The 15,538-nt window shown below is 39.4% G+C and overlaps 1 protein-coding gene across 1 annotated transcript in view; it reads left to right on the top strand.

Annotated features, from left to right (window-relative positions):
* Positions 1-15,337, top strand: part of LOC124790120 (protein ecdysoneless) — an 86,531-nt gene extending 71,194 nt beyond the window's left edge. The window contains exons 9-13 of the mRNA XM_047257693.1: positions 6,503-6,674; positions 7,314-7,480; positions 7,579-7,680; positions 7,806-7,909; positions 14,044-15,337. Coding sequence (XP_047113649.1) covers positions 6,503-6,674; positions 7,314-7,480; positions 7,579-7,680; positions 7,806-7,909; positions 14,044-14,247 — 749 coding nt within the window. The 3' untranslated portion in view covers positions 14,248-15,337. The remainder of the gene's footprint in view (positions 1-6,502; positions 6,675-7,313; positions 7,481-7,578; positions 7,681-7,805; positions 7,910-14,043) is intronic.
* The last annotated feature ends 201 nt before the right edge of the window (positions 15,338-15,538 follow it).

The following is a 15,538-nucleotide window of genomic DNA, read 5'->3' as shown; positions in this document are numbered from 1 at the left end:
GCTGAGGTTTTGATTTGGGCTTCAGTGAGGTGGTGTCAAGTGTTAAGGAATGTGGTCCAGCTTCTGGGTCAAGATAAATTATTTTTCCATGTAGCCCATGAAACAGTTAACTTAACAAGGGTCATCATGATTCCCACAGTTCCCTTGATTTATTTGTAGATTTGGCCATAAGAAATGAATGGGTATGGATAAAGTCAGCTAGGGTGACTATAAATGAGGTTTTAGGAAAATTTTCAGGTTGTTGTTGGGAGTGATAGTGCTCTGTGGCTGAGAGACTGTGCGTATGTTGGATGCTTGTGTAAAGCAAGGTCGCAACAAAGGTGATGAGGGGTCCAAATGAGAGAGGGATGAGACATTCCAAGAAGAATCTTTTATGTATGATTGAAGGCTCTCTGTGGTAGGATGGAGTTCCGGATCAGCCAGGTCTGAGATGCATTGGGTGAGAGCTTTAAAACGAGATGTTGTGGGACAATTAGGTTGGTTGTATTCGTGTATTTTGGGAAGTAGGTGAAAGTGGGAATATGTAGATCAGGAGATGTATGGAGTTTTATGGAAACAATTTTTGAGTTCTTGTGAGGGGCTTAGGGTTTTCACGATTTTCTGCAGCTCAGTCTGGATGAAAGGATCATTAGAAACAATTTTGTATGTCGAGGTGTTCGAGAGCTGATGATGTCCATCTGCCACATGCTCTTCTTGGTCAAGTACTGCAGTAGTCAAGTTGTCCAAAGGGAGGTGATTTCTTATTTAATTTTGTTTGGTGCATATAGATAAGCTCATTGGAAAAAATGTTAGTCACCCCTATAAGAACACACTGATAACATTAGAATTCTGTAGATGGTGTAGAACTGGTACCAAATGTTGATGTGACCCTCCACAACTGATGTTAGTCATGCCAGCGAAGTGATGTATATGCACCAGTTAGTTTATTGAAACAGCACAAGATGATCTGTCAACTCTGAGACATGACAGAAAGGCAGAAGAGAGGTATCATGATTGTACAATGACAGGCACAAAAAAAAACACAATACTTCAATTTCTTACAAAAACTGAAATTTATTTTAAATTTATGACATTTTTATGACGCTAATCCACTTTCTGATGATGGAATATTGTGGTGTGGTCCCATCTATGTGTCCAACAACTTAATAAGAAAGACAATTATAAACAGATTTAACAAATTAAACCAGAGGACACTGAGGAAATTTTTAATAAGCTCATAAAGTTAATGCAAGTTTGTTTTGATGTTGTATACTTCACACTTTACTTTACAGACCTTGGAGACGATCTTGGAGACCCCGTTCACATCTGCAAAAGAATGTATTGTCACCTCTTGCACCAGTAACGGCATTCAACCTTTCAGGCATGCTCCTGATTAATGCGGTTATGTCCTGTTGACGAATCTTCTCTCATTCTTCCAAGAGGGAGCTCCTTAAGTGCTGTAGGCTCTCTGGATAGAGCTGATGGGCTCTTCTCCCCAGCTGGTCCCAAACGTGGCCAATAGAATTCAGATCAGGGTTTCGAGCAGGCCAACCCATAGCATGAATCCCTGTTTCATCCAAGAACTCTTGCACAATTCTCGCAACATGCGGGCATGCATCAGTGTAAAATCATCACCAATAAATGGACCAAAAGACACAACATGCTCCAGAAGGATTTCCTCCACGTACCAATGTGCAGTGAGGCTCCCATGCTCCACAAAGACCAAATCCATCCTTGTAGCTGTATTGATTCATGCCCTCACCATCACAGAACCACCCTGAAAAGGCATCCTGGATGAGACTGTGCAAAGGGAATACCTTTCCCCTGGCCTCCTTCAGACCGACTCTCTTCCGTCAGGTGATCAGAGGCCAAATTGCGACTCATCGGTGAACAATACTTGATCCCATTGTTGTACTGTCCAGCAAAGATGTTCCCTTGAAAAACGTAGTCAAGCTATGCAATGCTCTCTGGTGAGTTCTGAGCCTGTAGCAGGTCTTATGGTCTGAAGATTGGCTTCTTACAGTCTTCTTCGAACAGTTCTCTCCGTAACATTGACCCCTCGAACCTGTTGGAGTTGATTTCGTGCTTCAGTAGCAGTGGTATGATGGTTGCATAGAACTTGAAATTGTAAGAAGCATTCATCTCTCTTGGACCTGCTCCTGGTCTTCTTGCAAAACCTCCAGTTTTCCTGCACCTTCTTACATTTCCAGAAATCGTGGAAGGTGTAGTTCTTAACAATCCTGCAACATAATGCCTGCTTTGGCAGCTTGTTAAGGGGTTAATGGTGTATTTACTCCAGAAAACTGATTATGACAATCACAGAAAGATCCTACAAACATGTATGAGTGAAAGGGGAACAATGCAGGATACTACAATAAGCGCTACAAGAACGGGAGAACATTATTCGCTCACATTCAATGGTAGGTTTTCCATGTTGTATGGGGAACAACCATTGAGGTTAGTGCAATAAAAGATTGACAGTTCATTGTTTGCTTGCAAAGCAACGCCAATAACATACCCCATCTCAAAAAATTGATTGAAGTGCTTCACTGTGATTAAATGAATAATTACACATCATTTACTGGGTGTTGCATTTTTCATGCCAGTCAGTGTATGTGCACATGATCACACCCCGGCCAATTTGTTCGTGCATCAACACAGACTGTCCATTGTGTCTATAAGAATGGTGTACTAATTGCAGCTTTGTAAAAAGGCTAAAGAACTGTGGTTGCACAAAAAAGCTAACCACCAGAGACTGAAGGTGAGAGTCATGCCTTGTCAGTGGTTATCAGTTTCAAACCCAGCAGGAATTGCTGCTGTTAGTGAATCCAGATCCATCTCAACCACCATCTGATTGACCATTGCATGCTTGCATGCAATAGAAAATGGAGTAGGGAACCGCAAAAAAGGATATTGCTTACATTGCCACGTAGAACTGTAAATCTTCAATGGGTCTAACAATATAGGAACTGGACAGTAGCTGACTGAATGTATGTAGTTGTCTGGCAGGTCAACATCTTGCCTCTTTGCAAGTGATGCAAAGTGTTGAAAGCTTTGATGACCCAATGAGGTGATTAATTTGCAATGTGTGAGGTGTTTTCTTCAGTGTGGATGTGGTTCTGTGATGTTTTGAGGGTGTTTCTCATACCATGCCAGTCCATTCATTCAGATTATCATGAATATAACAAGGATATTCATTTCAACATTCTTGTTTATGTAAGTGCAGCCCTTTCTTCATCACGAGTACTATGTGTTTATTCTCTTCTTCCAAGGTGACAACAGTCTTGTTCATAGATTGCGTGCATTATGAACACTCGGGCAACCCTATCACAACTTGACTGGTCAGCTAAATCACCTTATCTTAATCCCAAGAAAAGTATCTGCGACTGTTTGGAACAGAAATAGCAGTCAACATCTTCGCAGTGTGGTAGTTCTGCTGTCCATCATTGTGCAGTAAGACACCACTGGCACCTTCTAGGCTAACCCCGTAGACAATCTCCTATCCAAGGGAAGGAGGGGGGGGGGGGGGGGGGGGAGGGAGGTCTTACGTTTTAGGTTCCAACAGTACCAACTCTTACTCACTTACACAATCTCCGTCCAACAATTTCCTAATCATTCAACTTATCAAATTCTTTTTCATACAGGGAGCATTAACCCATTGCACACCCACCGTTGGGTAAGATTACCAGTTGGAATGTGCCTCGAGGCTGGCTGTTGGGATGTCTCCATGACCCCCTTAGAGTGCTCCTGGTATTTTCTATTCTGTTTCTCAGCTTTGGCACCAATATTGTGTTCAGTACACAATTTTGCCACTCCTACATACTTTCATAATTTGATTAAATTTCTGTCTTACATCAGTAACTCCATATGACCTATCTCATGACTGAAGGAGTGGCAACCTTACTGTATATCTCCACCCCCCTTCCCTTTCCTAATCAACCAACTACCTGGATAGCTCAATCTGTAGAGCATTTGCCCAAAGACAAAGGTCCAGATATTGCATTCAGTTTTAATCTGCCAGGAAGTCCCAACACAGTACCTACTCAGCTGCAGAGTGAATCCTCCATTCTGGACACCCTGTTGCTGCTTCTGCTGCCAAATTACCCATGTCTGCAGTATGCCATTAGCAATAAAAGATTTTATTTTTCAACTAAATTCAGTAAGGTTACCATATTTTTGAAGGGTGAATAGTAATAGAATTCAGTGTAGTCATTACTTATAAAACTGATCGTTCTTACAAACATGCCAGTTATTGTAATGGTTATGTAACGAAGTTCTGCTATGAATATCTCAGTATGCTTGACATACATATTATAGTGCATGAGAAAGAATTGTAATAAATATGAACGTCTCCTCACCTTCGTGGGGAGCTTGTTGCATATATGTTTTCATCCCAGTCCTCACGTGTTGTATCTCAATCTAATTTTCAAATATTATCTGCATCTGCATACATACTCTGCAAGCCACCACTCAGTGCATAGCAGAGGGCACCCTGTATCACTGTTAGGCATTCCCTTCCGTGTTCTTATAAATGATACAAGGTAAAAGCAACTGTCCATACACTTTTGTGAGAGTCCTCATTTCTCTTATCTTGTCTTCGCAGTCCTTACCTGAGATGTATGTGGTGGCAGAACGATTGTTCTGCAGTCTGCTACAAATGGCGTTTCTCTAAACTTTCTCAAGAGTGTTTTGCGAAAAGAATGTCTTCTCCCCTCCAGAGATTCCCGTTTGAGTTTACAGAGAATTTCCCCAATGCTCACATCTTCATCAAATGTCACAGGAACAAATCTAGCAGCAAAACTCTAACTTGCTTTAATGTCTTCCTTTAATCTGACCTGAAGGGAATCCCAAATACTTGGAAGCAGTACTCAAAAATGGGTCACACAAGTGTTCATACACGGTCTGCTTTACAGATGAGCTACACTTTCCTAGAATTCTCCCAGTAAACCAAAATTGGCCATTTGCCTGCCTTACAACTGATCACATGTTCTTGTTCCATTTTATGCCGCTTTGCAATTTTATGCCTAGATATTTAATAGGCATGACTGTGTAACGTAGTGCACTGCTGGTATTGTATTCAAATACTAAAGCATTGTTTCTCCTATTCATTTACATTGACTTACATTTCCTCCACATTTACAGTGAGATGCCATTCATCACACAAATGGAAATTATATCCAAGCCATACAGTCACTCAAAGATGACACTTTTCCATTCACTACAGCATCTTCGACAAACAAGCCCATATTGCTTCTCAATGTATGCATCATGTTGTTCATGAATAAAGAGAAGAAAAGCCATCTTATCACACTTTTCTGAAGTACTCTTGAAGGTGGCTCCAACGAGCACTTGGCGTCCAGGACAACATACTAAGTTTTAGTACTTAAAAAGTCTTGGAATCACTCCCATGTCTGAGACCCTATCCCATATGTTTGGACCTTCATTAACAGGCTATAATGTGGCACTGTATTGAGTGCTTTTCAGAAATCTGGGAGTGGGGAATCTGACTGTTGCCCTCCATCCATATATGACAGGTTGTCGTGTGAGAGAAGGAGAAATTGCGTCTCGCATAAGAGATGCTTTCTAAATCAGTGTTGATTTGTGGATATAAGATATCCTCCTTCAAGGACATTTATTATATTCTAGCTTAGAATATGCTTAAGAATTCTGCAGCAAAGTGATATTAAGGATACAATCGTGGTTCCATTGTTTTACTCTCTCAAATACAAGAATCACCTGCAGTTTGTTCCAGTTATTTTGGACACTCTGCTGGGTAACAGATTCAGGATATATACAAGCTAAGTATTGGGCCAACGCCAATAAGTAATCTCTGTAAAACTGAATTGGGATTCAGTAAAAGATAGGGAAGGGTCACGCAAATGAGCCATTTCAAGGATATGGATGGAAATTCACCCAAGGTCTCACATTCAGAGAAGATCAATGCCACTGATTTTCCTCTTTCCTGTCCTCTTGAAAATATCCTGATGAGTGTACTTCAGTAACTTTCCACCCGTGTTATTGAAATACTACTTTTGTCTGATTCTTCCCTACCTTTTGCTCAGCAGAGTTTTGTGGAGCTTGAAGCTAGTGAATCTGCTAGTTTTTTTCATGCCACTGTGTCTGCAGCCAACTGATATATAGAGTTTTATTCCTTCTTTGTAAGATTGTTAACTTTTTATATCCAGGAGGAGGAACAATTCAGAAAATAGCAGAAAGAATGGAAAGCACACTAATTCCCTTTGTAGATACTGATAGGAACTTTCCTCTTATCAGATTTAAAAGTATTTGTGCTTCCCACTATGCTGTCACCTATGTCGGTTGTAGGGGATGCTTCATTTCAAATTTAATACCTTTATTGGACTGGTACTGATTTAATCCCAGTTCTTAAATTATATTTCCCATTTTGTGTACTTTTGATTTTTACTTCGCTTTCAGAAAGAAAGTTTTTTTCTCCTTCTGGTAAAAATTCAAGTAGTTCATAGAACAAACATTTTCGAATTGTAAAATTTAACTTTGCTTGCAGATGATTCTTGGTTAGAAGTGAGTCCAGCAGACATTGATCGCATGTTGGAACAGAGATACGGCAGAAAGGATTTCATGACAGCAGATAAGACCTCAGATCCATCAAGTATATCGGCTCACCTTAGCCGGTTTCTTGATCACATGTCAGTTGTCGAAGGGGCTGAATTTCCTAGGTATTTTGATGATACTATAAATTTATTTTTTTTAATGACAAAATACTAATTGGCTTATCTTAAAAGGCTAGCAATAAATGCCAAGTATTGCTTTTCAGAATGTCATTGTATAAAGAGAATATGACAACTTGGCTGCAACCTCAAAAACTTGTAAATCAGTATGTAATTAAATCACCTGACACAATATTTGCTACCTGTCTTTCAGTAAGTTTTCGATAAAAGCATTAACTCAGATGTATCATTCGCATAGTCTTTGTACTAATTATATATCATTTCTGAAAATTTGGAATTGGAGCAGGAGTGCTATGCTGCTTATAAACCTTTTGTGAACAAGGCAGAAAAGCTTTCAAAAGTCATTTGCAGCTCACCAAGATACATGATTCCTATATGTTATTATTACTAAGAGGAATTTGGATGTACACAACTATTTATGATCTCCCCAGTTCCAATAAGCTATGTAATATGACTGTGGGTTATAAAATGTGGCATCAAGGGCACATCACAAGCCAATACACACATCACAGATTATGATTATTGTTGTAGTTTTTATTCATTCTAATGAAAGTTAAAATTGGAAAGTACTAAACTTTTCAAGTATTTGACTTATTTAAATAGTTTTGCTACATGTCTAAATTATAGTGATGACCTGCCACCAAAACGTCCAAAGAGAGGCATTAAACCATTCAAGAATAAGAATTCTGAGGCTGATCTCCAGGGTAACGAAGATGAAATGTCGGCCTCAGTTACAGAGAATAAGATTGCATTTGATCCAGAATCATTTTCATGTGCAGTTCAAAATATTCTTGGTATGTTGATATGTACTTAATAAACAATAATATCTATTGCCACTAAATTAAAGACCATGGTAGTAAATTTCCATGCACTATGTTCCATTTTGTTCAAGACTTTGCCATACCAGAAGATAGCTGGGATCTTGAATCAGATGGATCAGGAATGAGTTCTTATGAAGATGAACTTGATATGGACATTGATCAACTAAAGAAAGGTATGAGTAATTTAATCATATCCATTGGTCTGTATGTTCTTCATTATACTGTGGTGTACAATTAGGTATTATAGTATTTATAAAAACACTGTAAGAATTATTAATTATTTTATTAACACTTTAAGGTAAAGGTGGAGAACAGCCCAAATCAGAGTTGAAGCAGTACATGGACCAAATGGATCAGGAACTAGCTTCTACCACTATGGGTCAGAGCTTCGAGAAGTCTGAGGTAAATTGTTTCTATTAGAAACGATATCTTTTCTACTTTCCTGAGTTAGTTGTGTAAGTACATGTGCCTAGAACACACACACGCGCGCACACACACACACACACACACACACACACACACACTGGATCTATGCCATCCTTCACAGTAAGCAATAAGCTTTCTAAGATGTCCATCATCAGATCTAGTGAGGGTGTTTTGATTTCTTAAGATGTTTTAACACATTCCAGAAACACTAAGAAAAAAATTGTAACACCAGGAAATAATTAATATAGAGTAATGAAATTTCAGGAATACATTTGTCTGTGTAGCATATATAAGTGATTAGCATTACAAAATCGCAGATTAATGTAAGCACGAGATAAGTCATTACAAATGTGAAAAGTTGGTGCATTAATAACCAGTGCAACTGCCAGAATGTTGAATGAAAGCTTGCAAAAGTGCATGCATTGTGTTGTACAGGTGCCGGACATAAGTTTGTGGGATGGAGTCCCATGCCTGTTGTACTGGGTTGGGCAATACAGGAACTGTTAATGGTGCTTGTGGGTGTCACTGGAGTTGTCGTCCAGTGATATCTCATATGTGTTCATTGGAGACAGATCTGGTGGTCGAGCAGGCTAAAGTAACATGTCGACATTCTGTAGAACATGGGTTACGACAGCGATATGTGGTAAACTTTACCTAGCATAAGTTATTCTGGAAACACCCCCTGGAATGTTATTCATAAGCGGCAGCACAATGGGTCAAATCATCAGACTGATGTACAAATTTGCAGTCAGGGTGTGTGGGATAAGCACAGAGCACTGCTGCTGTCATACTAAATCCCACCCCAGGCCATAACTGCAGGTGGAGGTACAGTGTGTCTAACGTGCAGACAGGTTGGTTACAGGACCTCAGCTGGCCACCTGCTATCCAGCACACAGCCGCCTCTGGTTATGAGGCAGAACTAGTTTTCATCAGAAAACACAGCTGACCTCCAGCCTTCCCTCCCGTGAGCCCCCACTGAAGTCACAAAGGCTGGTGTTTTTGGGGTCAATGGGATGCACGTTACAGGGCATCTGGCTCAGAGCGGTTCTTAAAGTAACCGATTTGTAACAGTTTGTTGTGTCACTGTGGTGCCAACTGCAGCTCAGATTGCTGCTACAGATGCATTACGATGCACCAGAGCCATACGCCGAACACAGTGGTCTTCCCTCTCAGTAGTGCCACATGACAATCCGGAACCCTGTCTTCTAGTGACCCTCTGTTCTCATTACCACCGTTGCCAGCAGTCACATACAGTGCATTCCTGCTAAGTCTTTCTGCAATATTGCAGAAAGAGCATACAACTTCTTGTAGCCCTATTACACGACCATGTTCAAACTCTGGGAGGTGTTGATAATGGCATGTTCGTAGCCTTAAGGCATTCTTCACTATTATCAAGTCACCACATCTAATCTCAAAGGTAACTAACACTCTCAACTGTTACAGCGAGTATTTAAAGCAATCATTTGCACCCTGACTCTTACATGAGTGGCATGAAATTTGAATAGACATTATCTTTCAGGTGTAGAAACACACGTACCAGTTTTCGTTTATGTCTCACAATTCCTTCTTGGTGTTGAGATCTTTTTCCATCAGTGTATTTTTACATAATGTAAAGGCAACCACTCACCTTGAGCAGACTTTTGTATGTCACATAGACACATGTAACGGCACACAATATTAACTAGCTTTCGAGCTCTGGCTTTTCTTGTGACAGTAAGTACCCACATTAACAGTCACAACAATACAGACGCCCAAATGCTCACTATTGCAGCTGCAGTAACACTGATTATTAGAGAGCAGCTGCCTGGGCTGATGGATATGGGGAAGGTGTAGGGAAGGACACACGAGGCAAGAAGGGGGTAGTGGAATAGGGCGAGGCGGAAGTGGGAAAGACATCACTGAGACATACGAGGGCAGTTCAATAAGTAATGCAACACATTTTTTTTCTGAAACAGGGGTTGTTTAATTCAGCATTGAAATACACCAGGTTATTCCCCAATCTTTTAGCTACACAACACTATTTTTCAACGTAATCTCCATTCAATGCTACGGCCTTACGCCACCTTGAAATGAGGGCCTGTATGCCTGCACGGTACCATTCCACTGGTCGATGTTGGAGCCAACGTCGTACTGCATCAATAACTTCTTCATCATCTGCGTAGTGCCTCCCATGGATTGCGTCCTTCATTGGGTCAAACATATGGAAATCCGACGGTGCGAGATCGGGGCTGTAGGGTGCATGAGGAAGAACAGTCCACTGAAGTTTTGTGAGCTCCTCTCGGGTGCGGAGACTTGTGTGAGGTCTTGCGTTGTCATGAAGAAGGAGAAGTCCGTTCAGATTTTTGTGCCTACGAACACGCTGAAGTCGCTTCTTCAATTTCTGAAGAGTAGCACAATACACTACAGAGTTGATCGTTTGACCATGGGGAAGGACATCGAACAGAATAACCCCTTCAGTGTCCCAGAAGACTGTAACCATGACTTTACCGGCTGAGGGTATGGCTTTAAACTTTTTCTTGGTAGGGGAGTGGGTGTGGCGCCACTCCATTGATTGCCGTTTTGTTTCAGGTTCGAAGTGATGAACCCATGTTTCATCGCCTGTAACAATCTTTGACAAGAAATTGTCACCCTCAGCCACATGACGAGCAAGCAATTCCGCACATATGGTTCTCCTTTGCTCTTTATGGTGTTCGGTTGGACAACGAGGGACCCAGTGGGAAGAAACCTTTGAATATCCCAACTGGTGAACAATTGTGACAGCACTACCAACAGAGATGTCAAGTAGAGCACTGAGTTGTTTGATGGTGATCCGTCGATCATCTCGAACGAGTGTGTTCGCACGCTCCGCCATTGCAGGAGTCACAGCTGTGCCCGGCCGGCCCGCACGCGGGAGATCAGTCAGTCTTGCTTGACCTTGCGGCGATGATCACACACGCTTTGCCCAATGACTCACCGTGCTTTTGTCCACTGCCAGATCACCGTAGACATCCTGCAAGCGCCTATGAATATCTGAGATGCCCTGGTTTTCCGCCAAAAGAAACTCGATCACTGCCCGTTGTTTGCAACGCACATCCGTTGCAGACACCATTTTAACAACTCCGTACAGCGCTGCCACCTGTCGGAAGTCAATGAAACTATACGAGATGAAGCAGGACTGTTTGAAAATACTCCACAAGAAATTTCCGGTTTCTTCAACCAAAATTGGCTGAGAAAAAAAATGTGTTGCATTACTTATTGAACTGCCCTCGTATCAATGACAAAAGAAAAAAGTAATCTGAGGCAGTGGAAAAACAGATTAGTGGAAGTTTATGCTGGATGAGATCATTCAAATGGCATGTGTAGTGAAGAAGCAGCTTTTGAAGTCCTCTTTGGCAGCCAGATAGTAAAGTTTGCAGTCTGCCACAGTTTGGTGGTGGACACTCTGCTTGTAGACAATTGGTTACCCATTACGTGTTGTGCCCAAGAAGAATGCTGCACATTAACTGCAGCGTATCAGACATATAACATGGGAGCTCTCATACGTGGCCCTGCATTTTATTGTGTAGGAAATGCCTGTGAGTGATAAGTGAGTGATAAGAGGACTACTGGTTGGTGGCTGTTTAACAGGTTTATTGCTGTCAGAGGAGTGGATGGCACAGGAGATCTGTTATGGATGAGCTGGATGGGATATGGTTTGTCCATAATGGGTCCAGCACAGCTATAATATATTACAGCAGTTTTTTCTGTATTGTAATAGATGTGTATAAATAATTATTTTGTTGTAATATGCACAGTATTAATGTGAGTTGTTTGTGAAAAATTTGAGCGTAATGAAAGAAAAACTTTATAACATTCAAAGCAGCATATAGTTTTTCAGTGATGGGTTGAGTAGTACTCTCCAATTGGCCTTTTCAAGCCTTTATGTGCACAATGGTGTAATGGTTGAGGCATTGGACTTACATTTTGGGAGGAGGACCAGTCTTTAAATCTTCACTTATCCAACCAGATTTAGATTTTATATACTTTCTCTAAATGACACCAGGTGATTGCTGAAATAGGTTATTTAATAAGCGACAGATAACTTGAAGTTTTTCTCACCAATTCGGTTAGTGTAACCACTGAAATACTTAAGTCATATATATTGCAGAATTGATACTACGAAATTCGATGGATGGTTATGTTTAACTATATGTCAGCATTGTTTGCCTTTGAAGTTAGCTGGTATCACCTTGTGGCATGGTCTGGGATGCAGTGGTGTATCATCAGTAGTCTCAGTCACTCTAAATTTTGTACTTCGTAAATTAGGCTACTTGTTTATCCCAAAACGGTGTTCTTCATTCATTGCACTCCAGAAGCCATTTACGAACAGAATAGTATTCATCCACATATTGTAAGGGATGTTCAGTATGTCATATCCTCAATACAGCATATTCCCTCACCTGTCAAGTTGTGTGACCCTTATTTTCTCATTCTACTACAATGTCACCCATTGAACATATCAGGAATTTAATTGGTCAGCACTTGTTCATGACATTTGACCTGGATTGGAAGCATCTGAGATATCATTCATCCAAGTACATTCAAAGTCTGTTCGATGTGATGCCTCTGGGTATAGAAGTTGTCATTGCAGATTCACCAGATAGTGATTTTGAACATAATATAGAAAAATAAAATATCATTTCTTTGTGTTGCTATAGGTCCTATGCAGGCTAAACTGAAATTATTTCTGGTAATGCATGTATGGTGCTGAATTTTTTTTCATTTAGTATAATGAAACAAAAAATACTGCATTTATTTATTCAAATGTGTCAATCAAGGTGATGAAATTATCCTTTGCTACTGCATTGTGTGTGGTTTTTTTTTTTTTTTTTAAAGCTTCCAGTTAAAGATATTAGAGTTCATACGTGTAGTTTAATAATTAACAGTGTCACTTTGTGTTATTGATGACATCCCAGGTTTATTTCGACCAGATGACAATGTGGTTCGGGTGCATTTGTTTTGTGCACTTATAGTTACTTGTTGACTTTGGATCCTGTAAATGATGTCTTTTTTACTGACATATTCATAGATGAAAGATTTTGGTTGTTGCAACAGCTACATCATCCTGGGAGGAGGAGTGGAGGAGAAATGTATGTCAGGCAGTGGAATGGGAGAGGTTAATATGCAGTTAGAGAAAAGTGGTGTGTGACATACTGTATGGTGCAAGAGGGGGCGGGGCCAAGAAATTATGTAAATGAAGGGAGAGGGGGAGGAGAGAGGAGGGGGTGCATGCAGACTTCAAACATACTAGAGACTTTTTTTTTTTTTTTTTTCCTCCATAAACTCCATTTGTTGTCATAGCACTTGATATAATAGCCCAAGGAAGCAACTGCTGTTACAGGACAGCTAGTGTAAATTGTTCTCATTGGGAGTTTATAAGATTCAGCTAAAATATCACATGTATCACTGGTGAAATTATCATTAGATTTTAGTACTTTTCTCCATAGCAAAATACAGTCTTCAGCTTGTTGAATAGCCCAGTTTAAACATTGGTTACTTAACTATGAAGTTGTATTTTTCTCTTTACTTCCACATTCCAATCTGAAATAAGCAAGTGGCCACATTTGCTTCCTACTATGCAAATAACATTTTCTTCAGTTAATGCTAATAAGTCATTTGTGAGAAAACTACACGCATCTCTTAACATTAATGCAATACACCACCTTATTATCTGAGATGTTACAAATGGCTGTTGATACAAACTAAACTTTACGCAGACTTTGCACAGTAATGTAATTAGTCACACTTCTTGTTTTTTTTTTTATTTATAGGTAACTAGTAGTTTATGCACTATGATGGATATAAAAAAAAAACAGTTTGCTGATAATGTCACATTTACCATTGCCATATCCAGCATTTAAAATGCCTACAGTCTCTCCTCAGATTCCACTTCCCCTTCTCTAGTTTTTTTCCCAGTGTCTTACTATAAGTGTGAAAAAGAAAACATTTTGTGTTCAGTTGATGAATTTGATGTTTTCAAGTACTAGCTGTCACGTCTGTAATGTTAATAATCTTACTCTCAATCCATTCCAAAATAAACATTCCTAAACTTGTGTATTGGATACTTGCTTTAATTTGCCTTTTTTTTCCAGATACCAGAGAAAAAGTGGAAGGATGACTTTGAAGATGTTGAGGATTTTAAACCTGTGGACATTGATTTAACTGCTCTGAAGAATATATTGGAGTCATATCAAGCTCAAATGGGAGGTTCTGGGCCTGCTAGCAATCTGTTGGGTCCAATGGGTGTACACTTAAAGACAGATCCTCCTGATACAGATTCATTACCAGGACCTTGAACAGTAACATGTCATTCAGAGAACAATAAGGCACTCTAGTCAGCTCCTTTTTTTTATTATTGGAATTGAATAATTCCAATGCACATGCCAGTTTTCAAGCCAGATGATACACTTTTATATATGAGAATCTTCATATATTTCCTGTTCTAAACATTGGTGCTTATTGTACAAAGAACTGAAAAAAAATTGCAAGGCCAGTCAGATGTGGAAGAAAGTATATTGTTACAGACATTGAAGGAATTCAAATGCAGAAAGTATACAGTTGTTACATGTTTTATTAAAACAAATCTGAATATTGTTGAAGGACGTATGGCAGGGAAAAAATGTATAACAATCTGTATTGTGAATAGAAATGCAAATCAGTTCCAGAAGACCCATGATTAAAGGTTATTTTTGCAGTGAATGAATTTATGGTATATCAACCAGATGCTCAGTTATATACAATGGTCACAATGAAATGTCACTGTAGTGGCATTGTTTTGAAGCTATAATTTGTAATAGGAGGATGATTTCCTGATTTATATTTATGGAAGTAGTTTGGTAATGCTTCACTCTCAAATCGCTTGATAAACCAGCTTAAAAAAAAGTTGTCCTACATAACTGAAATTAAACATTTTTTTAAGAAAAATCAGGAAGAAGAAGGGACAAGCCATTGAAATCAGCCAGAAAATTACACACTGTTCTTACATTTTAAAGTTTATGTCTGTTGGTTTTATACTCACAGAATGAACAAATTTGCAGTGTTAAATGGTTTAAACAGGGAAGTTTTTTAATGTGAAATATTTTCTTCATTATTTTACAAAGTATTTTTATCAAAATTATGGCCATAATTATTTTTGTTTTGCACTTGCTACAGGAGTCATATTAAAAAAGGTGTGATTAAACAGTCAGCTTGTAATGACATGTGATCACTGATGTACTTACTAATTTGTGTGTGTGCGTGTGCGTGTGCGTGTGCACATACAAAATCCATGGCACCAACCAAAACATTAAGGATGTGGACTGTATTTGACAGAAAGTTCTGTTGAAGTAAAATGCAACAATTTTGTATTTTAATTTTCTAAATAAAATGCTTTTTTCAGGATATTAATTATTTGTTTCCTCCAGAATGTGTACAGTATCAGTTTGAGAAGTTTTGGTTGCTATTGATCATGCTTTACAAATTCATCTCTTGCTCAGTGTGTGCCAGTATCATGTAGGGAAACTGACAGACTATTTTACATTGATGTCACACCTTACCTATAAAATTACTGGTGTGATTAGGACATCACAATGTTTAAGAGCAATTTCA

The sequence above is a fragment of the Schistocerca piceifrons genome, chromosome 3 (assembly GCF_021461385.2).
Source record: "Schistocerca piceifrons isolate TAMUIC-IGC-003096 chromosome 3, iqSchPice1.1, whole genome shotgun sequence".
NCBI lineage: Eukaryota > Metazoa > Arthropoda > Insecta > Orthoptera > Acrididae > Schistocerca > Schistocerca piceifrons.
This window is presented reverse-complemented; position numbering and strand designations above follow the sequence as displayed.